Consider the following 27,186-nt stretch of genomic DNA (forward strand, 5'->3'; position numbering starts at 1 on the left):
CGAATTTTCCGTCTTGCGAAGCACGGTTTAAACGGCTTAACAAAGTCGCAAGACGTTTTCGTCTTGCGAAGCAAGCCCATAGGGAAATTCGTCTTGCGAGGCAAATCGCGGACGAAAAAACCTTTCGTCTAGCGAGTTTTTTGTCTTGCGAGGCATTCGTCTTGCGAGGTACCACTGTATACTGGTCTTCGTGTTGCTTGTATTTTTAGGTGTGAAAAAGGTACCTGGGCTCTTTGAGAGCGGGAGTTATAACCCCAAGTCTCCAAATTTTAGGCATACACTTCATTACTTTGGTTACTAGTGCCAGAAAACTAGGAAGATTGTTAGTTTTTTGAGCAAAATACATACAAACGTTTTCAGATTTTAACTTCCATGTTATAAGAATATCGGAAAGTATGCTTGTAGTCAAAGAATATCACTCACAAAATGAAATGTGTTCAGGACACTTTCCCCCCTTTTTTACATTCAAATATTTTAAATAACTTCCTCTTTACTAATGCTTTGGGTGCACATTGGTTCCCAGAGTTATGATGATGAAAAGTCAATCTCTGCTCTTGACGGTAAACGCTGCAAATAAAGCTATATATCCAGACCTATGCATCGTGCCATGAGCTTTGACGTTGAACATGCCACAAAATGTTCGTTAAACTTTTAGGGTGCTGACTCTGTTGCGGCTGAAACAACAAGCACAGCTACCCCTCTGAAAATGGTTCACGTTTATACGTATTTAGAGACTCCATATGCAACAGTAGTCAGAGTATTTTTGTTGACCTGGGAAGTCCTTACAACTCAAGGACTGTGAGCTCCCTGGGTGGACTTTGAGCCTCGATTCCAAAGTGGAAGGAGATTGCTTCTCGGTTGTTTTGTAAGCTAAGATTTGTAGTTCACTTTGCTTGGCTAAACTGTAAATGGTGGCAGATGATAATGATGATTAGCAATTAGTAATAATGATGATGATGAATTAGTCGGCATGAATTAATGTTAGCATAATGCTTCTTGCTTTCCCACCATGTGCAGATAAACATTAAATAAGCTTTGTATTTCTACACACCTTGAAAATCTCTTTATATAAAAGGGTAACCTGGTTTTGTTCATGACTGCTGTGGCACAGACTGTGCAAGGCAATGGGCACAGATTTTCACATCTGCCATGCTTGCTTGCTACATAATCTAAGACAGGTTAAAGAATTTAGCTGATACTGTATTGTGCAATTATGTTGGAGTTTGGTGTGTGTATGACAGAGAGAAAGCAAGATAGATAATTCATCTTTGGTGTGTCTCCATATATTTCCCAACCCTCTTTGCTGCATAAATCATTTTCCCCATGCCAACATAACAATGTCTATGGCAGCAGAGCATAGGAACAAGAGTTGTGCTTAAGAATCGGTGCCCAAATCTTGATCTTTCGTGTGTGTGTGTGTGTGTGTGTGTAGAGCAGCAAAAGGGTGTAGGAAGAGATTCAATTGTGTGAGTAGCAATTTTAGACTTACTGTTGAATCCCTTAGTCTACAAATTATTAGAAGTAATTTATGCATATTTGTGTTTTAATTAGGCAAGAAGGCTATATTCAGTTTTAAAGAGATTCATTTTTGGTACATGGTGGTAAACGACTATATCTGTAGCTTCTCAGTGTATGTTCCATATAGACACCCAGTGCATCAATTTTTTTAGCAACCCACTTCTGTAAATATTTAATATATTGACAACTGAGAAAGCAAATAGTACATGTGAAAAAATCTGAACTGCAAATGTATAGTTAACACGTTTAAGCATTATGACAGCTAGTGTGTCATCTTCTACCACAAGTTCAGTATGTTCTGTAAACTGATATAGCAAGATCTGTTTTATCTTTGTTTTCAATATATAGGTATCTTTTAAATGTAAAAGACATTGGCAATTTGTAGTTTTAATTTGAATTTTTACACTGATCTATTTTTATCCATTTGGTACATTCATGAAAATTAGAAATCTACTGATATATTGCCCAGTTTATTCTATCTGCTGTTCCACATTAATTGTTCAGTAATGGAGCTAATCTTAATAAATCATAAATTTGTTGCATCATTACTGAGAGCTGCATGCTGGCAGAACACAATTTATTATCTATTTTACATATTTTGTACAAGTTTTGAGAACAGTATATTCTCTATGTTCTATGCATAAACTAGGTAATCAAGACACCCAACATTTAATGATGGGCTAAGGATTCTAGAATTAAATTGTTAAACGAATGATTTTTACTATTAGATCCCAAACATTTTTGTCTAGGCCAGGTTTTTTAAAATCTGTTTTGTACTGTAAGATAAAGCTTAGCAGTCTTTAATTAGTACCTATGTGTGTCTGAATTACGATTTTTATATACTGTATTTAATTTCAAATGAATGTGGTCTTTGCTACACTTACCCTAATTTTGGTTTCTGTTCAGCAACCTTTAAAAGAGTGCCAGTGCAAATTTTACATCTACAGATTGCTTATCCTGTGCTACCTTGGGAAATATAATGTGGTCTTCTAAATAAAAATGAGCCCAAAGATATATAATATTTTCTGTTCAATCCTAGCTCTGGGAGGGAGTTTTAAGGTGTTTTCTATTGCTTTCTCCTGAGAGATAAATATTAAACTCGTCATTTGCAAATTTATTTAAAAGGCGGAAATTATTTGGGGCCGAGGAGTTTGACGAATTGGCATTATGAAACAGTATATAAAACCAAAGTCATCTTCCTTCTTGAAGATCATGTTAATGCCATTGTTTCTGACATCATCATTAGTAGCACTGTCATTTTCTAGAGCAGAATATGAATATGCTTTTCTACCCCAACAAATAGTAGTTTGTATGCCAGTCCACTAATTAGTTCAGTTATTTCCTGTTTTTTTGATGAGGTTTAAATAAATGTCAGGGGTACAGCCATGAAGATCTCCCAATTAGGCTTTGCGTTTGTAAAATCCAGCCCCTTTGCTTTTGTGTGAAGATGACAGTTCCAACTGCCGCGTCAGTCTAACAGGGCTCAAGGGAAAGGCTACTTCTCTGCTTTTATTGAAAACAAGGCCAGTTTGCCCATTGAGAATAACCGCATTGGTCACAGTGCAGATCAGTTGTTAACAATGAATATTTACTAATCTCTATCACAGCCAGCATAGACTTCTTCTTTTTCGCGTTGTCCAATCGGGAAGGCACTTTAGGAAATCAGTGAATTAAAATGCACCAAAAGGAAACGAGACGGAGAAGTAAATAATTTTCACCACAAACTATTTTATCGTTAGTAGGGCCTGCACCTATTTGTGTATTAATCCTGCAAGTGGTGGAGGGGGAGACCCCGAAACGAAACACAAATGAGAAATGGACAATTGATCTTTGCCTAAGATGTTCCGAAAAGAATTGTTCTATTTCTGTAAGGCGTGTGTGTCAGCCTCCTCATAGCTATTCTGGGCTGTTTGGTTGTGGGTGTGCAGAGGGGGGTGGAAGAAGAGAGCGCTTAACTGCACTGCAAGTCAAAATTAACAGATGGATTGCCCTAAGCAAGGGAAAAACCACCACAACAAAATCTAGTGAAAGTAGAGGACTGAAGCTTTTTATTGTAAAGCCTTATTAAAACCTTGGCATGTATTTTACTGTTAACTCTTTGGTGCCTTCACGCCTAACTGATAATTCCTGTCTCCTGCGTAAATTAGATCAAGCATAGCTTTTCTGATAAATATCAGAATAGATCCTAAAAAGGAAAGTGAAAGCAGATTATGACATTTTTCAGCGTTCACAATTTGATCGCAGCTACATGTCTTTATCCTTACTTCTTTCCTTCCTTCAAAAACAGGCATACTTCTACAGATTCTGGTGTTTGGGTTTTTTTGGGGGGGGCATTGTTTGTTTAGTGTCCATATATGTCACTTTTCAGCTGAATGGTAAAACAAAAAATTCTGTTTCCACAGCATTTCTTAAAAATAAGGATTTCCGACAGAACAAAGGCAAATATACTGGCAGATTTCTTTGCTATCGTGAATTTGATTTCCCTAGTATTCCTTTTCACACAAGCATCTTCTCAGCTGATGGGATAGGCCTTGATCCATTTAAAATGAAACATTTGAGAGCTTTAAATAGTTACTGGCTTATAAAATATTGTTGCACTTTTGGCAGAGTCCTGTGTAGCAGAGCCATGAGAACATTTTATAATTAATAAGTTAGCAGTGCATCCTTGTCTCCAATGAAATATATATAAGATTTGTACCTTGAGGCATGTGGTAACTTGTAGCTGCAGTAAAAAAAAATGACATTTGGGTACAAAGTGTGGATTTTTCAGCAAGCCCAGCGCACCTCGTATCAATATGCATGTTTCAAAAGAGCAAATGAACTACTTCTCCTAAAGATACTGTATTTAAATTACCGTGTGCTTTATTGTTGAAACTTTGTTTTAGCAAAGCTCCAGCAACAAAATAGCAACAAAATGTTTGGATTTTGTTAGCTGGACTTTCTGTTGCATCCTGTCCCAAAGGTTTCAGGGGTAGATTACAGCATGTGAAATACCATCAGTAATAAAATCTCAAATAGAATTAACGAAGCCCTCAGAAAAGCACCTCAAAATTTGTTGTATGTTGCTTCGTGGAGGGGGGAAAAAATCAGAGTGAAGCAAATTGATATTTTGAAGTTTTATCCTTGAATAAGAAAATCCAAAGGCCATATTAAACGATGCAGCTTCCTAAGCGAATGCATGCCATCCATGTTGCAGTGTGTGTTCATTTGTAGATTCTGTTTTACACATGGCAAATCTCCTGCAGGCTGGCATGTTGGATCATTTTCAGAAAGGAGCATGTTCCTTATACATCAGGAACCTCCCTTCCACTCTCCCCTCCCCCTCCCGCCTGCCTGACCAGCAGAGAAATGGCATACTCAATAGTTCGCTGCCCTCCTGTCCTGCCAGTAAGGAGTAGGTAGGGATGGATACAGTGAGCAAATAAAACTCAATCTTGGCAGGACAAAAATCTCATACTGTGATCTGAAGATTGCATGCAACAAATTCAAAGTCCCGCTTCCACATAATAATTTCAGAAACTGGAAGAGGAATACCTGTATGTTTTCATTCGGAATTAGATCAGCCGAAAGCTTTGGAGAATCGTATTGTGGTTTATGCCCACATAACTCCAGTCCTTCCACTGTGTAGTTCTCTGCTGGAAATTCCGCACAATTCTGGGGCAGCATTAAGCCCTATCTGGCAATTTAAGTAATGTGAATAAAATATTATATGTGACAGATGTCATATACAGTAACAGTGAGCAGTATTGAATGTGTGGTTTGGTAGTATGCTTCGTTTTAAAGAGAAGATTTCCAATGGAAAAATGGTTAATTCAGTCAATTAGGAAAATATTTTGGACAAGAGAAATCATAATCTATAAATTCACTTGGTAATGGCAGTTTTTGTTTTAAAAGAGGATCTTTTGTCTTTTGCATGTCAATTATGATCCCTCTGTATTGCAAAACACTCAGCATATCTTTTAATTAAAAACAAAAAACCTATACTGCTAAAAATTTACATTGTAGATTACAAGACTGCCCTCTGGTGGTGTAAATGCTTTCACTGTATGTAGACAGTGAATGCTGCATGCTGAGCCGTAATTCTTTACAGCTGATCAGCTTTAAGAAACAAAATATTTATTCTTGTCATAGATTTTTTAAAAATAGCAATAGTTCCTTCAGTGTTTCATCTGATATAATCTTTTGATGCTTATACCAGTCTAGACCTGCCTTCACTGTGACTTCTGCATAAAGCCATCACCCCCGTTTATCATAGCTGTTTGAGGCACACAAACACAATGTTTTCCTGGGCTTGCCCAACAAGTGTGGGCTTTTGGCCCCTGATCTTCCGAGTGTGCTGTGAAAACCCAAATGGAACAATAAAGGGCAATGGCGCATTTCCTGAGCACTTTTGTATGTCCCACGCCCTTAATTCACTTTTCCACATTTAACGGGCTTAACATGCAATGTGTTCTTCCCACTAAAAACAAATAGTGCCTGAACCAACACAGCTTTCTCTGTTTTGATCAGCCTTTTCTCCTCAGACTAGCTTAAGGGGAGCTATAAACATGAAATGTAAGGGTTCAGTCAGATTCGTGGTGTTTTATGGTGAACACAAATTCATGAAAGTTAGTAGAGCCTGGCTAAATTCAACCAATGTCCATTTTCTCCACGATCCTGTTTCTAACTGTTGCCAGCCAGATGATCTGGGAAACACGCAAGCAGAGGCAGAAGGCAACAGACTTTGTCCTGTAGCTTGACCTCAAATAACTGGCATTCATAGCTACAGCGCCTCTGAACGTGGAGTTTCATCTAGTCATGGTTGGTCGAATGCCCTATTCGGGTCATTTAAGTAAATGGCTTTCACTACACATTTAGCATGAAAGTCCCTAAATAAATTATGCATCGGTGAAGAAGTATTTTCTTTTGTGCATTTTGAATATACTACCAAGTGGTTGAATTTGGTTAAAGAATCTGGTATCACATTTAGTTATTTGAAACAAAGCTTTGTGGGCAAAATGGTTTTGCCAAGTTACAGGTAGGTAGCCATGTTGGTCTGCCGTAGTCGAAACAAAATAATAATAATAAAAAATTCCTTCCAGTAGCACCTTAGAGACCAACTAAGTTTGTTATTGGTATGAGCTTTTGTGTGCATATCTGAAGAAGTGTGCATGCACATGAAAGCTCATACCAATAACAAACTTAGTTGGTCTCTAAGGTGCTACTGGAAGGGATGTTTGTTTGTTTTTGGTTTTGGCAAATTTGAGATCTTGAATATCACTATATCATGACAGTTGCCTATGGTTATGGAAATGGAGACGCTAAGCATTTTAAAATATACTGAATTACATAGAATCAGTTCCATAGAATTCATTATTGAAATAATAATAATAATAATAATAACAACAACAACAACAACAACAACAACAACAACAACAACAATACTTAACAGGTCCAATAAAAGGTGGCATTTCATCTGTTCTGCATCTCTTGATTATTATTTTTTAATTGACAACGTTCGGAGATAGTTTGCATCCATGATTTTTCTGTATGGTGGCATACAACATGGCTATTTATCATATCTGCCATTCTGCTACTAGTTTTAATTTTTGTAAAATCTCACAAGTGAACTTGTGAAGTATATCTCTTCATTTTGGCCTATTTTTTCTTTTCTTTTCTTCAAATTTAGTTCCCTTCCAGGATACTTTTCCATACAGCTCCAAAGGAAAATTGCTAGTTGTTCAGTGTGAAGGTACCAGTAAGATATTAGTAAACACACTGTTTTATTATACAGATATCACCAGCAACACCTAGTGGATTCTGCAGCCCTTTTCCTTCCCTTGTTATATTACAGTAATAGATTCATGCTTGAATACCAAATGCAACCGTGGGTGTTTCTTGTATCATGACGTTCATGGTCTTGGCCTTCTTTTTTGGCAGTGTGCCCACTATTTTGAAACACACCACAAGAATTTGCGATTCGCTCTGGGTCTCCACAGTATGGGAAAAGACACCTTTGCACAATGCACATTTTTTTATTACTGAGGGCAGTTCATATCCCCTCTCTCTTCAAGGGTAACAACAGTTGAAAATAAAAACTCACAAGAAAATCCTCAGTTTAATTAAAATTTAACCCCAGTTTAGTTTAGTTTTTACAGTTTTTCTCATACTTCTGCTGCCTTCTGGCAGGGAAAGAGCTTCATAGTCATAGGACAGCCATATAAGACACCTATCTGCTTGCCTTTGATGTTCTAATGTAACATAAAAATAGTCCTAAAGTTTTAATAAGGTTTCTATGAAAGGCATTTCATAGGGATGGGCAAAAACCTCATCCTGGTTAAATGGAACAAGCAAGAAGATGGCTGTTTTTCAGCACAAAGATAAGAAATTGCACTGACACGGCATTCGTTTTACAAAGGGGAAGAAAGGTATTTCTGTAAACAGAAATCACACAAAAAATGTAAGTTGGTTTCTAACTTTGTGCAAGTGCTATCCAGATTAAACCTTTATAAACTTCCCTAGAACTTGAAACTAGTTCTGTTCCCCCCTTCTGTTTTAGCAAATGGAAGAGGTCTGGTGGTTATTAGAATACTGATCAGAAAAGAAGTCCCCCCACTCTCAACCCCCCCATTCCCCACCCCCCTAAAAAAGCCAGAGAAAATTGTGCACAGTTGAAAATGCAGAAAAGACAGAAATTAAAATCTTAAGTAACTGTGAACAGCAGGGGGACATCAGTAAAGGAAAGTTATCCTAAATGACTTTGACAGTTTTTGCGGGTGTGCATTCTATGCTGCTTCATCTAGTAGAGCTTTGAAAAGGATTTACTGCTCTCCTTTTGGGATTTATTAAGGGTTTCTTTCCTCTCTCCCTCTCCCCCCTTTCCTTTACACTGGTGTTTCTTGCCATTTTATAAGCAGGTTGTTTTGCAAGTTATTTGCCACAGATACCTATTGAGTACTGTACGTTACTTCACGGACGATGAGTGACAGAAATGTTCTCTCCTCCCCCATCTACACACTTCAACCCGTGAACTCGGGGCACTGAAAACAGCAGATCCAACAGAGTTTACTTGGTTCCATTTCGATTTTATTATTGTTAAAAAGCACCTCAGGTTTTCTGTGTGCCTTTGACTGCCCCCTTGAAAGTTTGCCTATTTTTCACCTGAATTCTGGACTGTAGAAGAAAGTGTGCAAAATAAATAAATAAGCCTAAAGGGGGATTTTAAGGGTCCAGGGAACTGTGTAGTTACTCACCTACCCCTAACAAGGCACAACTCGAGGAGGTTCCCAAACCTTGAAAGCGATAGAACTGTGATACCCCTGAGCTTGCTGGACTGACCAGCGGAGCCAAAGATTTTCCCTCCCCGGCTTATGTGACTGGTAACAGTCCGGTCACAAGACTGACCGTTCTCTGCCTGTAGTCACAGGGGCTAGGCGTGCTTTGGAAGAGAACAGAAAGGTTGCTCCTAACTTTTAGCTCATTCTTTAAAGAGTACAGGAAACTCAGGAAAATTCCAGTAAACAAGTGCTCAAGTCTGCAAATGAGAGCTGGACTAGAACATAAAAGAACTAGTCTCATAGTGAAATGTAAAAAGCCTCTTATCAGTTTCACTCCCAATCCCTATCTGTATGACTCAGAGCATCCTTTACCAAACTTAGTTGGTGCACCAGCTATTACCGTAGGGATGCGGGTGGCGCTGTGGTCTAAATTACTGAGCCTCTTGGGCCTGCCAATCAGAAGGTTGGCGGTTTGAATCCCCGCAATGGAGTGAGCTCCCGTCGCTCTGTCCCTGCTCCTGACAAACTAGCAGTTTGAAAGCACACAAGTGCAAGTAGATTCCCTGGTCCTGAATGGGGTAACTGTGCCCCTGAAGGACCAGGTGCGCAGCCTGGGAGTCATTTTGGACTCACAGCTGTCCATGGAGGCACAGGTCAAATCTGTGTCCACGGCAGCTGTTTACCAGCTCCATCTGGTACGTAGGCTGAGACCCTATCTGCCTGCGGACTGTCTCGCTAGAGTGGTGCATGCTCTGGTTATCTCCCGCTTGGACTACTGCAATGCACTCTACGTGGGGCTACCTTTGAAGGTGACTCGGAAACTACAACTAATCCAGAATGCGGCAGCTAGACTGGTGACTGGGAGCGGCCGCCGAGACCATATAACACCGGTCTTGAAAGACCTGCATTGGCTCCCAGTACGTTTCCGAGCACAATTCAAAGTGTTGGTGCTGACCTTTAAAGCCCTAAACGGCCTCGGTCCAGTATACCTGAAGGAGCGTCTCCACCCCCATCATTCTGCCCGGACGCTGAGGTCCAGCGCCGAGGGCCTTCTGGCGGTTCCCTCATTGCGAGAAGCAAAGCTACAGGGAACCAGGCAGAGGGCCTTCTCGGTAGTGGCGCCCGCCCTGTGGAACGCCCTTCCAGCAGATGTCAAAGCGATAAACAACTACCTGACATTCAGGAGACATCTTAAGGCAGCCCTGTTCAGGGAAGTTTTTAACGTGTGATATTTTATTGTATTTTTGGTTTTTATGGAAGCCGCCCAGAGTGGCTGGGGAGGCCCAGCCAGATGGGCGGGGTATAAATAATAAATTATTATTATTATTATTATTATTATTATTATTATTATTATTATTATTATTATTATTAGATAAATAGGTACCTCTGTGGCGGGAAGGTAAACGGCGTTTCCATGCATTCTGGTTTCTGTCACGGTGTCCCATTGTGCCAGATGTGGTTTAGTCATGCTGGCTGCATGACCCGGAAAGCTGTCTGTGGATAAATACTGGCTCCCTCGGCCTGAAAGCGAGATGAGCGCCACAACCCCATAGTCGCCTTCAACTGGACTTAAACCATCCAGGGGTCCTTTACCTTTATCATTTCCAGACAAGGGGAGCCTTACCGTAATAGTCCGTATACTGGTAATTTCATGATTGGACTACTGTGTAATTTGCTGTATGTAGGGCTCTCTTGACCCTTTTTTGGAAGCTGCAGCTGGCTGCCTACTAGCTAATGAGCCAAGTTCATGGTTTTGTTGTTGACATTCAAAGCCCTGGAGAACATGGGCCCAGGTTATATAGCGTGCCAGCTCCCCTGGTACTGATGAGGTTGATCTTTAAGATCTTCCATGACTAGCAGATGGTCACTTTGTGACAAGGTGGAAGCAGGCCTTCTGGGTGATAGCACCCTCTGCATTGGCCTCCCTCAGGTAATTCACAAGGCTGAGACACTATTAGCTTTAAATGCCTCTTTAAAATGCATATGTTTACCCAAGCATTCTCTGAATTTTTATTTTATTATTTTATATAATGCTTGTTTTACTTGTGACTTACTGTTGTTGTTTTATCTCTAGTTTTTAGGAAATTTTATTCAATATTATGTTTTTATGTAAATAGCCTCACTATGTTTATTATATTAAAATGTTTTATTTAAAAAAATGGTATAGAAAGAAAGAAAATAAGAAATGATAAGCCCTGGGTGGTCGTGGAGAAGGCAACGCCATCTCTCGTTTTCTGTATTTAAAGGGGGAACAGTGGTGATCTTTCTCATAGGACTGTTTCAAAAATTAGCAGGATAAAGATTGTAAAACAAGTTTTCTCATTAAAAGAGCTTTTAAGTGACAGGTGATAATATTAAACCTTTAAAAGGTTTGGAGACAGTGACATTTCTCCACTAATTTTATGCAAGGATTGTTCTGTATATAGCTATCTCTTTAAATAAAAACACCCACAACTAAATGTCAGCATCTTTATAGCATATGTCTAGGTATAAGGGAAAACAGAAAGGTGGTCTACAATTAGAATTGAGAAAGTACCTATTAATTTTTATTTTCCCATTGGAATATGATCTGCCCCATCTTAATACAAAATGTTGGCAGAACCACAGTTTTCTGTGGACCTTTTTGAGGAAATGAAGATGAGCGTAACAGTACCAGTGGAATTTTGCCAATTTTAATTGGAGAATTCATTTTTCATTCCCCAAAGGCATGCTTTTCTTTCCTTTTCCTTTTCTTTTAGCCCTGCCATATTTACAAACTGAATATTCATTGTTTTCAGAAGCTATTCTGTGGACCTTCACAGTAATCCCATGAGATTTTTTTCTGCTGTAAAAAAACAAAAAAACAAAACCTATCCGTGTTTTCTTTAAAAGAATACTACCATCTTATCTTTATATTAGGTAAGCTCAGGAGTACGGGGCAAGAATGAACAGAACGAAATAACACAAATTCATGCTGCATCCCATCTGTAGGATTTTTTTTTTTTTAAAATAAAGAGGCAATATAGAAATTACTTAATAAATATTGGAATCTGTAGAGCTGGCTAAGACCCCAGCAGAGACTTCGTTTGTGTATGAGAGTAGACATACGTTTATTGGCACTTAAATGTCCATGTGCCTTGTGACATTACATTTGAGTCATGTTCCTCTTGTAGCCTGCCATTCTGTAATATGTCCTGGCTATCCCCTTATTTTTTATTCAACCTGCTAATTCTTCTCCATGGTAGCACACTTCCTAAAGAGGTCCACTTACCTTTTACATTTGTTAAGTGAGGAATAGGAATAATAATAATAATAATAATAATAATAATAATAATAATAATAATAATGGCTGCCATATCCAGAAGCTTAAATCTACTGTTACCTATGTCTTCATATTCCTGATGGTGACTTCTTCAATAGTAATATATTAATTTTTATTTTGTACATGTCTTCAGTGCTAGTCTAGAAATTTCTGCTGCACTTTAGAGGATAGCTAGTGTATTTTTATCTGTTTTTAGCTTTGATTTCATTTCTGCTTCAGTTTTAATATCATTTTGAATTGAGAGAGAGAGAGAGAGAGAGAGAGAGAGAGTGTTTACTGGTAACTGTATATATGAACTATATATATATGAACAAAATAGTCCGTGCTTCATTTGTGATTTCAACCCCGGTCTGAAACAAACTTTGCTCTGTCCATTGCCTGTCAATTCACCCTTAATTTTTCATCTGAACTGCTTTGGATAAGCGAGGAATCCATTTGAATACTTCACATATGACTATAACTGATTCTGTGGACACTTCAGTTGAAATTACTGGGCAGTATTGATTTTGAATACTTCTGTCCCTCGGCAGCCTATGTGAAAATCAGCAAAAAGCCCTGAAGTGTAACTTTTGCCTTTGCAGACACGGTTTGGGCATCTCCATGCCAATACATATAACCATGATCCTGCCTTGGATGATGATGCGGACGATGAGATGGATGGAGGAAGCAAGTAAGTTGTTAAGAAGCCCAGCTTGCATTCAATTCTTCATCAGAGCAGTTTTAGATGCAGGATAAATGTTCCGTTTTGCTGTGTGGAGAGAGTTCTGAGCTGCTGCTGAACTCTGAACATTACCCTGGTGGTGTGGGGAGAAATGGGTCAGGGAAATGCACTCAAGATATTAAGATATTATTGAGCAGCATTCAAAAGCATGTGTAGGAGAGAAGAAGCAGTATCTTGATCCAGGGAAGAGCAGAACCAAAGGTTAGAGGCAGGTCCATTCAGGCAAGCAGGACATATCTCCACCAGCCTCAGCCAGCCCCCACCTGCCTGCCTTCTTACTTGCCACCAGCTGTGGGATGTCATTGACTCTGGCTTCACTTCCTCTTTGACTCCCTGCCTCCCACCGTACCCTTTCCAGTGTCCAATGGGCATCAGCTACCAGTGGAAAGGGGATTACAGGGAATTCCAAACTTGTGCTCTAAGCCACCCTAGTCCATCATGACTGAACTGGTCATGTGCTACAAAAATGGATTGATTGGTGCCTTTGAGTCCCCACCCAGAAGAGAGGCTTTTGACTGCACCTTCGCACAGTTTCATACTCTCTGCTGGTTTCATTCAAAGTAGCCTCTGCATTCGAGCATACAGTGGTACCTCTGGTTACGTACTTAGTTCGTTCCGGAGGTCAGTTCTTAACCTGAAACTGTTCTTAACCTGAAGCACCACTTTAGCTGATGGGGCCTCCCACTGCCGCTGCGCTGCTGACGCACGATTTTTGTTCTTATCCTGAAGCAAAGTTCTTAACCTGAGGTACTATTTCTGGGTTAGCGGAGTCTGTAACCTGAAGCATATGTAACCTGAAGCCTATGTAACCCGAGGTACCACTGTAATTAGATTATTCAGGGTAGAATCCTATACGCACTAGGAATAAGTTCAATGAATTCATTGGAGCTTGTTTCTGAGTAGATGCAGAAATGTAGCAGAGTTGTGCACCTTTAGAGGAGACTGTCCATTGTTTCTCTGTATGAGTCACTGCTTCCATGTGCCTCTTCACAATTTCAAGGACAGATCGGCAACTTGTAAAGCAACTTACCGTATTTTTCGCTCTATAAGATGCACCAGACCATAAGATGCACCTAGTTTTTGGAGAAGGAAAACAAGAAAAAAAAATATTCTGAATCCCAGAAGCCAGAACAGCAAGAGGGATCGCTGCACAGCAAAAGCAGCAATCCCTCTTGCTGTTGTGGCTTCTGGGATAGCTGCGCAGCCTACATTCGCTCTATAAGACGCACACACATTTCCCCTTACTTTTTAGGAGGGAAAAAGTGAGTCTTATAGAGCAAAAAATACGGTATATGATATAGACTCTTCTGAGAGTCAGTACTTCTTACTTACTGTACTAAAAACTGGTCTTTTCATCTATAATAGTGCAATGTACAAAAATTACAAAGAAGTGTGCCCCAGCTTTACATGCATACATAATTTTATTTGTGTGAAGCCTTTCTACTATTCAAACCATGTTCAACATGAAACAAATACATAACCACAACATAACAAAAGCATACTATAAATAAAACATGGGGGGGGGGAATACAAAACCAAACTGAGCAATTCCCACATCAATCACAACAAAATCTAAAATAAAGATACAAAAAAACAACAAGCCAACAACCCAGAAACAACACCCTAGCTTAATAGTGTGTTCAGCTTTTGTTGTTGGAGTCAGTCTGGGCTGTGCTCTCCCAGGCCATGTGGAAAAAGGCTTCAAGGCAGGGAGCAGATCTTCCAGGACTCAGAGTCAACCTATCAGAAGTTTAGGAAAGGCTGCTGTAAGACCTAATTGCAGTTCTAACCATGATCCCTTGATCTATGAAATACATTAGGGATTTGCTCTAGAAGAATGTCTGTCATAAAGAAAAAACATGTTGAAATCTAGGTAGGCTTCTGAACAATTAATCATATCAAAACAAGTATGATCACAAGGCTTTGAGACTCTCCCAAAACATTTTTCGCAAATATAAAGTTTTGAAAGAGGTGAGTCTCAGTCTATCCTTTTGCAAAGTTAGATTTTAACAGACAAAAAGTATATGCATCAAGGCATTGTCACAATGCGTTATAGGTGTACATTTTTTTATTTTTGCCTGCAGCAAGAAACCATTTCCTAGCCTGCCATTTGAAGCAAAGGACTCGGAGAGCCATTCATACGCACACAGATTAAATTTTAAATATACACTAAAAAGTTCTTTATTATATCTGAATATCCTGCAAGATAAAATGGTTTAAAATAATGCCATGCTGAATCCTTTTTGGTTTCTTATGATGAATACAAAGGGTTCAGAAGTCACTTATTTTATTGAAATTGATCTTTATAATAATTCTCCTGTGAAAAGCTCATTCATTTTCAGATTCATTGTTGCGATCATAGCTATGAAGTGGTTTTCTGTTTTCCTTTAGACTGTCATCTGAAGATAGTGAGGAAACATCTTGTTGTTTGTATGACAGTGATGACTCTGGGGAAGTGGCCAAAACATCTGTTCCTCCTGGAGAAATGGACTTGCTAGGAGAAATTTTGGATAGTCTGAGTACACACAGTTCGGATCAAGGGAAGCTCTCAGGAGCAAAAAGCCTGGACTTCTTTCGATCAATGGATGATATTGATTACAAGGCAACGGTTAGTTATCCCACCCCTTGCGTTTCCAGTGTTAAAACTTCTTTGCATCCACGTAATCTTCTGTTGGTGATAGGTGCTGCCTGGATGACAGGGTGTTTTAGGGTCTCTCGTACATCCTCATGCTTCTGTGGTAACCAGGTATTTCTCCTCGATGTCTGATTGTGTTATAAAAGTGATGTGTACACCTGAAATCTAAAGCAGAGAAAGTGTGCTTTGGCTGCACAACACATTGAGAAACACTTCTTTTTACCTTGAAATGGAATTATCTTGGTTTCAGTTTAGCTGCTTAATGTTGGAAGGAGAAGAGGAATTAAAATTTGAATCCTATTAAGAGGTCGTTAGCGAAAGATAAATTGTGATTCAGTTTAGCACATCATCAGTACAATGAAGAACAAGTCGTTCAGTCGTTTTTTAAAAAAATAAATAGTTTAATATTTACACCCCACTTTTCTGTAAAAACAAAGTGGCTGTTTTTTGGAGATCCCAGTGCCAAGAATCCTCATGTGTTGCCTCTTCTTATTTCAGAATAAATCCAACACGCCAAGTGAGAGCAATCTGGCTCTGCTTTGCAGTGGTCGAACGTCTGACCCAGCTGACTGGAATCTTGGGCAAGATGACAGCATCCTCACTGGGAAGCAACTTCCCCCGTCTCCAAGGAAACGTGTTCCTTCGACTGGATACAGAGAAAATCTCTTTGTGCCAAAAACAGGAAGTCCCGCCCATATCCCTAGTGCCGATGATGTGAACTTCTTCAAAACTGATGCAGAAGCTCCAAACCCGTCTCAAGAAACTATGCAGTTGTGTTCTCCAGGAGTCTTTCAAGTGAAAAAGACTAAGTGGAGCGAAACACTAAGCAGTACCTCAGCAGATGAGATACCACCAAACTTGAGCCAAAATCCATCCTCTCAGGTTCCTTGGGAGAGAGAAGCTAGAACAGGAAACGAAATCCTGGAAGAGGGTGGTCTTCTTCACGAAGTGGTGTCTTTGTGTAAAATGACTTCTGCATTCAACCATGGTTTAAACATTTCAGGGGACAGGTTTTCCAGTAGCAGCGGGAATAAAGCGTAATTTTTTTTATTTTTATTTTTTTGAGGGGAGAAATAACGCTCCTGACAAAAGACTTAAGGAAGACAACTCAGGATTCCATATCGCATAGCAAACCAAAACATCACAGAGGAAGCGACAAACCTTCCGTTTTGCTAACCTTCATTGTGGTTTGCCTTACATGCCCATTTTCTCCCTCTTGCTTTGAACATACCTTCGGAACACATTTCTTTGCTGCATAATTTCACAGCATGGGCCTGGGTTGGGGTGGGTGGGGCCATAGCTCGGTGTCGGAGAACGTGCTCTGCATCCCGAGCGACCCATGTTCAGCCCCAGACATCTCCAGGTAGCTCTAAGAAATGTCTGAAACCCCAGGAAGCTGTTTTCCATCGGTCTGGACCACAGGTGGGGAGCCTGTGACGTTTGGGCACATTTCATGTGGGTGAGTGAGCCCGGAAAGAAGAGAAGGGTGCTTTGCCCACTGCCAAAATGCACCCTCCCCTATAGATTACCCACAAGGGAATGTGGTGATCTTTGGAAGTATTTAGGGGCCCCCATCTTGGTGTAGACAGCACTGAGCTAGATGGACCCATAGTTTGACTCAATATAAGGCAGCTTCTTGTTCAGCTACTGCATTCTCAAGTCAAGCTAATAGTTTGACTCCATATTTAAGCTTCAGCTGGTATTTGGCACCTGCTAGTTTTTACCATTTCCCCTTTTCTCTTTCCAGAAAGGAACGTATCTTCCCAGGTAGGCATTGACTTTTATCTTGCCAAGCACAAAGTCAACAAATGCAACATTGTTCGTCTGGAACTTATTAAGTCCTGTCAATCCATGATCCAGTTGCCTTAAAGTTTGAGGGACTCGCTAAAATAATTGTACAGGATGAAATGCAAATTGTTGGAAAAGAGATGCCATGATTTCACAGCAGTGAAGCGCATGAACAAAGGGAAATATGGGTCGTTTCCAAACCACAGGAACTCATGCGACCAACAGTGGTCATTCATGTGACCGTGTGTTATGTAGCAATGTAGTTACCACACAAGAGCCTGGTTCAAATGGGAGCCTCTCCCACATGTTTGTCTTCCTTGGTGAGAGCTGTTTTCACCTAGCCAAGCAATAGCCATCAGTAAGAGGAAAGGTCTCTTGATGTATTTATCACCATATGAATTAACTGTTATTGGTTTGTCTGAATTTACCCCCAAATTGGGTCCTTTACCAAGTAGGCACTGTGGCTCCGTCTTCCAAATTCTGAAAAAATGGTACTGTGTGTTTTTAATCTTTTTTGAAGTGCTGAAATACAATGTGAAGTTTACAACTTTTAAAAGGTGTTGCTCACTGTCATCATTTTTGCATCTTCAGTTTTCTCAAAAGGAAAAAGCTCAAGCAGAACAGGTAGATTTTTATTGGCATAGAATTTCCACTGTTTTAATATTTCTGTGTTACAATTGATCTGCCCTACTGGGGTTCATGCCAATTTAACCTTCAGAGGTAGTGTTTTAAAGTGATGTTTAGGACTTGGATCATTATTCGATGTGCTCCTTGAACAAATTCTAATGTTTTCTTTTTTAAAAGAAAAATGATATCAGCAGCTGAAAAATAATAATATAAAGAAAGTAATTTAACAGTGTAAATCTGAAAATCTCTTTCTAGGCCTAAGCAAAGGAATAAAGGGCCAGACACAATTTCTGAAGCTTAATCATAACCTATAAAAAGATGCATCCAAAACAACGTCCCTGCCATCCAGTGGCTCAAAACTGGCCTGCTATGGGATGCACCACAATGCTCACAAATGGCAACTTTTAAAAGTTGTCTTCCGAAAAGTCTTCTCTTAAAAGCAAACCTTTGGTCCGTAACATCAGTGTCCAAAGGTGCCTTTCAAATGAATGGAACGTTTTGTTAAAACCATTTGGAAGTGGTATTCCACATATTTATAAAGTGGGTAGTGTACTTTTAGGCACTATACAAGTAACAATTTTGCGTGGAATCCCATGGCAGTGTCCTTTTTCCAGGACCTATCTGCTTAGATAGAAGGACCTATTTTCCCTGTGTTTGTGCTGTTCCCTCCTTCCCCCTCCCGATGTCTGTGTTTGTCCTTTCAATTGTCACTGGTGGTGGTTCTAGATTGCTTGAGTCAAGAGAGTAGTGATTAGGTGAGGGTATATTTATGTCTCTGTGTACACGTGTGGATGAAGGTGCATGTTCCATAGCCCAGTGCATACAGGAGCTTCCAATTCTTCCTTCATGAAAAGAAAAACTCTATGCATATGGAAACTTCCTATTACAGCCATAACGGGTTTCTACGAGAGTGACAAAATCCTGCATGGATGGTTTCTGAATCATAGGGGGTGGGAGGCTGGAGGAGAGAAAACTAAGAAATGTCTGGCAAAACATGCAGGTTTTCAGTGACTCACATTGTCAGTGAATGTGTTTAGAGTTGCCACGCTAATGTCAAATACCGTTTTATGTAATTCTTACAGTAACATGAGTAATGTGTAGTCTTGTTGATGAATCTTTGAAATGCAACTTCATTTTGACCCCACTTAAACTGCAATGTATGTAGATTTGCTAGAACCGTTAGCATTCACGCATCGTTTATCACCAATAAGATTTTTAGAAGGCTAATAGTTGTGCCTTACGTTTTTTGCCCTGAATAGTTGCCAGTTAGCTTTCTTACTGTCAAAAGAACATTAGACTTGCCAAATGAATCAATTTATCAAATATTTAGTCAGTGTCTACTCTGTTCTCCACTGATTATGATGTAAAATTCTCAAATCACTCGCATCTGTAGCATTTCGATGTTTACTATAGTGTCATAGGAAAACAAGTGGTTCAATTTCTGCTTCATTGTCACATTTCCCCACCATATTCAATGTTCATAGGAACTTATGAAATCACAGATTTTAATATAGTGCTCACAGACTTCAGGTAACCCTTAAAGTTTCTCAGGAATCCCAATTAAGTAAAACTGCTTTGGACCATTAGATTCCTTTCTCCACCTACAAAATTTCATTGAAAGTTAACCTAGTTGTTTAAGACAATTCAGTACTAACAGTGCTCTAGCCTTTTTTAGTTGCAAGCAAAGGTTGTCACATTTTATTTTAGTATATTAAATTCACCAGATTTTAATATATTATTGGAGCTTGCCATGGTGTTCCTCAGATGTTTGGGGTCATTAAGCCCTTTGTTTTAAATCCCCAAGCTTGTAAGGTTCTGACAGCATCTACATATTAGGGGATCTAGCCAACAAGGACTATAGCTATACTCCAAAATTGGAAAAGGCTATCACAGTAACTGATGGAGCTAATGGATAATAAACTGTTCTGCCATCTCCTTTCCAAACCCTTGAATAGTGCTCAAGATCATGAAAAGGCCTTTGCCAAGTTTCGGAAACGAAAGTTGCTTAAACTAGCAGGAGACCTTACGTGTTCTCCTGGAATTCTGTGCACTGAGAATGAGCTAGAATGTTGGTCACAGATTGTAAACATTATGCAAAGAAATGAAAACCCTGAGATGACCCAACGTTTTGCATGGTGTGCTGTTGGAAATAATGAAAGAAGTCACTTTTTACTGAAACTTGTACTGTTCCCTAGCATTTCAAAGAGTGATATTGCTGCTTTTTGATCGCTAAGAGTTGGGTTATCAAAAGCTGTCAGTACTGGCTAACTCTGCTCCCAAAGATGTCAACAGTAGTTTTCCAATTGATTGAATGTGCAGCCTGCACTGATGAGCACCTTTGAAAATGTTAATTTTCATTGTTAGAATAGATAAAACAATACAATCTACCAGAAGATTCTCCTGCAGATGTCCCACTGATGTGAATTCTTTGGGGCTTTCACAAGAGAACGTTATGGTGGATTGTGCCCCAAATTATATTAGACAGATTATCTCAAGCAGAATGAAAATCTCTTTTTTCTTTTCTCTTTTACATTGTGTCCTTGCAAAAGGAGGATTTTAAATAGCTTGCTTTGTGCAGAAATTGAGAAATAGTAACTAGCTAGTTACCAAATTGAAGCCTTTCATTTTCATAATCATCTGCTAAAACTTTTGTTCATCTGACCAGAGATAATTCAGGATCCTGCTAAGCTACAAAACTAGAAAAGTAGTTCTGTTATCATCGGCTTTTCTTCAGATATTTTTGCTCATAATAGGGCAAGACTGAAGCTGAAGTTATTGCTAACAATACCATCTACTTCTCAATGCAATGCAAGGAGGATAGGTACAGGAGAAAGTCACCTCTCTCCCTAATCTGTGTGGCCAGAGGGGAAAGATTAAATTCCTGCATAGGATATCAGCTGCCTTTGACAGCTACATCTTTTAACTTCTTAAAAGAAAGATCACAGGTAGAGATGTAAGAAGGCATTGTTTTATATTCCGCAGTATATTCACATGCAGAACTGTTTCCATTCTGCTGCAATTCATCTTCACCCAAAACCATGTTATTTATTTTGCTGTCTACTGCAGTGAAATTACATAATTTACATGATTACATAAATTAAGTTGTTGTAGCATCATTCCATCCCATTAATTTCAGTGCAAAGGAAATGTAATAGAAATGGGACGTGGGGGTGGAACTGTTTGTGGATTGAGAGCAACATCAACAGTGAATACTTAATTTCACTGGATAGATTTCTATTCTGGACATGGGAAAAATCAACAAAAATGGCCATTTCCATTTCCATTGGAATTCTCCAACATGCCTAGTCACAGGATCACTGCAAGCTCTGCTGATTTTAGCTCTGAAGACCATTGACATCACTCATAAACCAAACTCCTTAATCTTACAGAAGGCAGCAAACCACCCTAGATTTATTTATATATATTTTTTCCCAGATCCGAGGCAGGAAAAGGGTGCTTAGGGACCCTGTTTCCTTTCAGTTTAACTTGCCTAGGGGCTGCTTTAATAGCTTGAAGGCAGTTAGGACTGGTTCTGTTTCCACTTCAAGGACACCACGATACTCTGTGTGCCATTCTGGACGTTATGACTTATGAGATGCATTGGATCTTAGACAAGTGTAAGATGTTTGCCACCTGTAGTGGAAAATCCAAATGGTGTCTCTCACATTAAAATGGGTCAGAGTAGAGTTGTGTGGTGTGCTGTTATGTAGATCCCATGTGTTTCAGTTGTGTTTGTGTAGGGAGACTTGTGTCTTGGGCCCCCTTTAGTCAGATCTGCCTTTCTCCTCCTTGCCATTCTCGGTGGCACCCAAAGGCTGCCTTGATATGAGGGAGCCGAACAAGGAATCCTCCATTATGAAGTTGTCTTGAGTGCTAAGCATTAAAAAAAAGGAACTCATTGTTGCATTATGTCCCACCAACTTTTCACACACAGCAATCGCCTCTCTCCTCGGATACACTGTACTGGGCGTCCTCCTGGCCCCTTCGCCCCGCCAATTTTGGGAGAGCCCTCTTGGGCAGATGGGCATCCTTTCACAGGGCTTCCTCTGATGGGGTGCGTCAGGTAAATCCCACTAAAAGAGTTTGTGGACAGCAGACCCATCTCCCCCCCCCCCACAAATCTTCTTTGACGAAAAGGTGTTTATAGAGTAGTTTGGATGGATTCAGTACACTTCTGAGTTCTTCCCTAACATCAGACATAAATAATATTGTATGTATATTAATAAGCTTTTTAATTTAGATTCTAGGATCAGTATTAATATGGGTGGGTTGAGGAGGAAAGGGACAAGAAAAGAAATCGAGATTCTTGGTGAACCTTCTCTCCCCTTCACCAGTCCCAGGTATCATGATAACGGCTGCAATCCTATACACATCTACCTGGAAATAAGTCTCATTGAACTCAATGGTAATTAACTTCAGAGTAGATCTGTATTGAATTGCACTGCAAGGGAGATTCCGGGATGTGAGGGAAAGTACTAGATCACAACAAAAGATGGATTTTGTGCAATATCTTTGCTTGCTTTTATTGTGTGTATATGTGTTTTTAAAAGAATTTATTTTGACAACTAAAAACATCTGCTTTCCCAGTAGATCTTTGAGATTAATTTTTCTGGGGTGTTCGTTTTGCTTTGCTTTGTTTCAGGATCGTGTAGAGTTACATGTAGCATTTAATTACAGTTGTCTTGTGGATGAAAGTACTGTACATTGTCAGTAGACAAATGGTATTTCTGTTGACTGAAGATGACTAGGGACGCCACATTGTTGTGCTATAATGATAAACAGAAGTGTTGCCAATTGCATAGTAGACAACAGACTCACAGCTAATGACGTCTATATTCCACACAGTACTTTGTAAGTACACAGCAGGGTAGTTTTTGCGTTTAATTCACCTGGAAATTCTGCTGCTTACTTCTTCTGTCCTTTGAGCAAGCAAAATAATGTTTGTTGCATACGATGGATGGTAGGTGGCAACTTATGGTAGACATTTGCAGCTTCATAATCCAGCATGTGGCATCCTTAATTGATATAAATGATTGCTCAGATCAATAGATGTTGCAAGTATCTTTTAAATTGTTTGTTAATGATGTTAATCCATGTATTTGATGTACATTTTCTTCTCATGGCCAAGCGTTTTATCAGGAGCTATTTTAAATTAACTTACTTGAATGAGTTAACTGAAGCACTGTGTAATTTATCTAGCTCTAGACGCAACTTACAAACAAGGTTTGTGGTAAATTTCTTTTTCTGTACGTACCCATGCTACCCATGAAGCTATTTCATGGAGGTAGTGAAAATCTAGCATATTTCAATTTATGTTTCAGAGAAGAGAGGGGGAAATGTCTCTTTCTGTGAACAGAAGAACCTACCTTTGTAACGAGCCTTATCTCTAAACAGTTTCATAGCTGCCTTTTACCCAGTTTTGAAGAAATCATTTGATACAGGCATTGTGGGATAAATAATCGTTTGCATGGAAACGCATTTCTTGATCTCTTCTGACAATGTAAAGCTATGTAAATGAATCGAAACTGTGTTACAAATAAAGCCAACAAGGGTTGTTCCTTTTTTTAAAAAAAAACCAATTAGGGCTTCGATCTGTAGTGTTGCACACCTTAGCTTAGATAACAGGAGATTTTCCTCTAGAGCACCAGTTTCAGCTGAAGGCACCAGGACCCACAGGTGGGACATACACTTATGAAAGCAGTGTCATGCCAGCACCATTTAAAACAGTAATTTTAGAGAAAGAAGGAGACCATGTAAAGGAGTATGAAGCTCCTTGAACATTAATGAAGCTGTGAAGAGGAGAAATTCAGCACATGCAGCTTCTCAGTTAGTTCTCCTTTCCCTTGCTTGACCAGCTGCATCTGCCAACATCTCTTTTGTACAGGAGTCGTATCCTCCTTGCACTTCAAGGAGACGAATGGAGAGAGGATGTGGAGGGGAGGACTCTGGCTCAAAGGTAGGACCATTTCCAGGGATGGTTAGGAAGGCTCCTTTCTTGGAACCCAGGAGAACACCCTGCCAGTCAGTCTACTAACGGCCTAATTCAGCTTGGGGAAGCTTCTTGCATTCCTATGAACATATAGCAGTTGCAGGGGATTAAAAGCCAGTCCCTCATTTTAGTTTGGGATTAGGGATGGGTCCTGGGCCTGAAAGTGTTGGGACTACTGCCCTAGAGTTTAAAGACTGTGGAACTCAAACTCCTGTCAGTAGCTCCTCTATATGCACTTTAAATTGACCGTTTTTGCTAATGTTGGTACAAAGTATTTGGTAAACACGTTGCCATAAAGTGCCCCACGGTGTAATATAAAATAAAAATTACTGAACTCAGAAATACATATTGGGTCTTGTTTTTGGCTTGATTGTTCATTTGGATTACATTTAGCTAAAAGCTACATTTGAGAATCGAAGTGTTAGGTTATACCAAGGCGGTTTGGAAGAAAACCGTTGCTCTGCAACATTTGTTTGTTTTGAACATATTTCACAGAAGTTAGGGAAGTGGGGAGCCTTTAAAGCTGGACATGGAACCATAGAATAATAGAATTGTAGAATTGGAAGGGACCCTAAGGGTCATCTACTCCAATCTCCCGCAATGCAGGAATCTCAGCTAAAGCATCCATGACAGATGGCCATCCAACCTCTGCTTATAGACCTCTAAGAAAGCAGAGTCCACAGTCTCCCAAGGAAGATGGTTCCATGGTCAAACAGCTCTTACTGTCAGAAAGTTCTTCCTGATGTTTAGTTGGAATCTCCTTCCTTGTTACTTGAAGCCATTGGTTTGAGTCCTACCCTCCAGAGCAGGAGAAAACAAGCTTGTTCCCCCTTTAATATGTTGGCCCTTGAGATATTTGAAGATGGCTATCCTATCAGAGACATCATCTCCTAGCAGAGATGTCACCTTGCCAACAAAGGTCCGTATAGTTAAAGCCATGGTCTTCCCAGTAGTGATGTATGGAAGTGAGAGCTGGACCATAAAGAAGGCTGACCGCTGAAGAATTGATGCTTTTGAATGATGGTGCTGGAGGAGACTCTTGAGAGCCCCATGGACTGCAAGAAGATCAAACCTCTCCATTCTGAAGGAAATCAGCCCTGAGTGCTCACTGGAAGGAGAGATCCTGAAGCTGAAACTCCAATATTTTGGCCACCTCAAGAGAAGACTCCCTGGAAAAGACCCTGGTGTTGGGAAAGATGGGGGACACAAGGAGAAGGAGACGACAGAGGACAAGATGGTTGGATAGTGTCCTCGAAGCTACCAGCATGAGTTTGACCAAACTGCCGGAGGCAGTGGAAGACAGGAGTGTCTGGCGTGCTCTGGTCCATGGGGCCACGAAGAGTCGGATATGACTAAACGACTAAACAACAACAACAATCCTACCTCAATCGCCTCTTTCCCAGGCTTAATGCACACTTTCACAGGTAAACTGTTCTAATTTGTTGGTTTCTTTGAGCATTGCAGGGAATTGATCTCTCTCAAAGCAGTGGGATTTTCATTCAGCTCCAACTCTGACCTGAGATTTTAGCAAGCATTGCCAACCATTTCCAAGTATGTCTTTGCAGTCATAAGACTGAGAAGGTTGTTTACAAAACCCAGACGGTAAATGGTGCATCTAGTGTAACATTCTATGCTTTTTTCTGTGCTCCCATGATATAATGACCTGGTTAGCACATCATGCTAAGCCAAATCATGGCTTGCAGATGCTTCATTCATCCTTGGATGTTTTGCAGCTGTGCTGCAGTGAGCCCAAGCCATAGTTTAGCACAGTTTGCTGTAGGAACCTGTGCTCTTCAAACTCGTGACAAGCAGTAACCAAGATTTGCCCTATGATTTTATTACTGTTTTTCATTAATTTTTTAAAGAACGGTTTAATTGTACAAAATAAAATTCAAATGGGGAGAAAAAAAGAGAAACGGTATACTATATCATTATAAGAGTTAGTTACAATTCCATATATGCTTATCTAATGTACAAGTATTATTATTATCCAAATACATATATGTTTATTTTTTAACCTACTATATTTTGAATAAATGCGTCCCAGATGTCATTATGCTTGGCCGTGCAAAGTCTGCATCTATAAGCAATCCGTTCATCAGTTGCAAGTGTAGTTGTATCTTCAATTCATTGATAAAATGGGGCCGTACGCTCACCTTTCCAGTGCATCGGTATCAGTTTTTGGCCATATCAAGGAATCCATTTACTTTGTCCCGTTGTCAAATTCCATAAAGTAGGTATGTAGTTCTAAATAATATTTTCTTCTGGAAACTTTAACTCCTCCTCCCACAGTTATATAATCCACTGCTTTCTCCTAAGACATAATAAGTGTAAGGCATTGTAAAAACATGTGTTTTAAAGAAGCATTATCCCTCCTACATCTCCAACCTTTCCACATGGCGGTCTGTTCTCAAGTCCTATTGTTACTATTGCGGATTCCTCTTTTGGTTCTGGTTTGTGGCATGATTTGGCAGAGGGGGCTGCTACTCGCTAACTCCTGCGTTAGCACCAACTGTGCACATGGAAGAATGCAAAGGAAGATAAATCTGCTAGCATAATCTTGGCCTCACTTAGGATGGAAGCATCTCATGGCTGGCATTTTTCACTTTGGGGCCCTGATGTATCACTTCTGGAGAAACATGCCTTGCGCTTTCTTGAAACATGTTTTTGTGCATTACATGAGAACATGAGATTCTGAGGAGCTGGAAAGCCAGCACTCACAGGCATGTCAGCAAGACGGACACAGCATCTCGGCAGTTGAACAAAAAATGGCCGTCCAGCCTGAAAAATGACATCTACAAACTGACTTTGACACGAGGTGGGCATGGCACACAATCTGGCTGGCACGGAATTAAAGCCATTCCTTAGAAACAAATGGCAGGTGCGGTTAGCTGCCCTCTATGAACAACGGCATCCCAGCTGCCAGATCAACGTTGGCAGCTTTGATCCCCAGTCAATCTTTTAAGAAAAAAAGAGAGAGGATCCCATCTACTGAGTCATCTTTCAAGCCTGACAGCTACAATAGCAAGCAAGCTTGTCGCATGTCCAGCTAACGAAACAACAACAGGGGATGCTGCAAAGATGGAAACCCCTTTGAGTTATTCCTGACAGAATCACAGTAATATTGTCATCCTTGAGCAGACCATTCCTCCTTGGATTCGCTGTGAATTCTTCTCACGGTTCTACACAGTCCTCTAAACATATTTTATTTGTTTAACGTATAGCATCTGTCCCATCCTTCCAAGCTTGGGGTTGTGTGGAAATATTCACAAAGGGTTCAAATGCAATAAAAAAAGAGTCTAAAATCTCCCTCTTGCAACTAATTGATTCCTGGCCACTGAATGCTGGAGT

The 27,186-nt window shown here is 39.9% G+C and overlaps 1 protein-coding gene across 2 annotated transcripts in view; it reads left to right on the plus strand.

Moving 5' to 3' along the window:
• Positions 1–24,177, plus strand: part of DENND1B (DENN domain containing 1B) — a 184,398-nt gene extending 160,221 nt beyond the window's left edge. The window contains exons 20-22 of one of the 2 annotated variants that reach the window (XM_081194375.1): positions 12,657–12,745; positions 15,236–15,404; positions 15,930–24,177. In XM_081194375.1, coding sequence (XP_081050501.1) covers positions 12,657–12,745; positions 15,236–15,404; positions 15,930–16,472 — 801 coding nt within the window. In that variant the 3' untranslated portion in view covers positions 16,473–24,177. Of the gene's footprint in view, positions 1–12,656; positions 12,746–15,187; positions 15,405–15,929 lie in introns of both variants that reach the window. The other variant, XM_081194374.1, reaches the window with a different exon arrangement.
• Positions 24,178–27,186: the final 3,009 nt, after the last annotated feature.

This window comes from Podarcis bocagei (genome assembly GCF_964188305.1).
Source record: "Podarcis bocagei genome assembly, chromosome: 5".
In the NCBI taxonomy this organism is placed as follows: domain Eukaryota; kingdom Metazoa; phylum Chordata; class Lepidosauria; order Squamata; family Lacertidae; genus Podarcis; species Podarcis bocagei.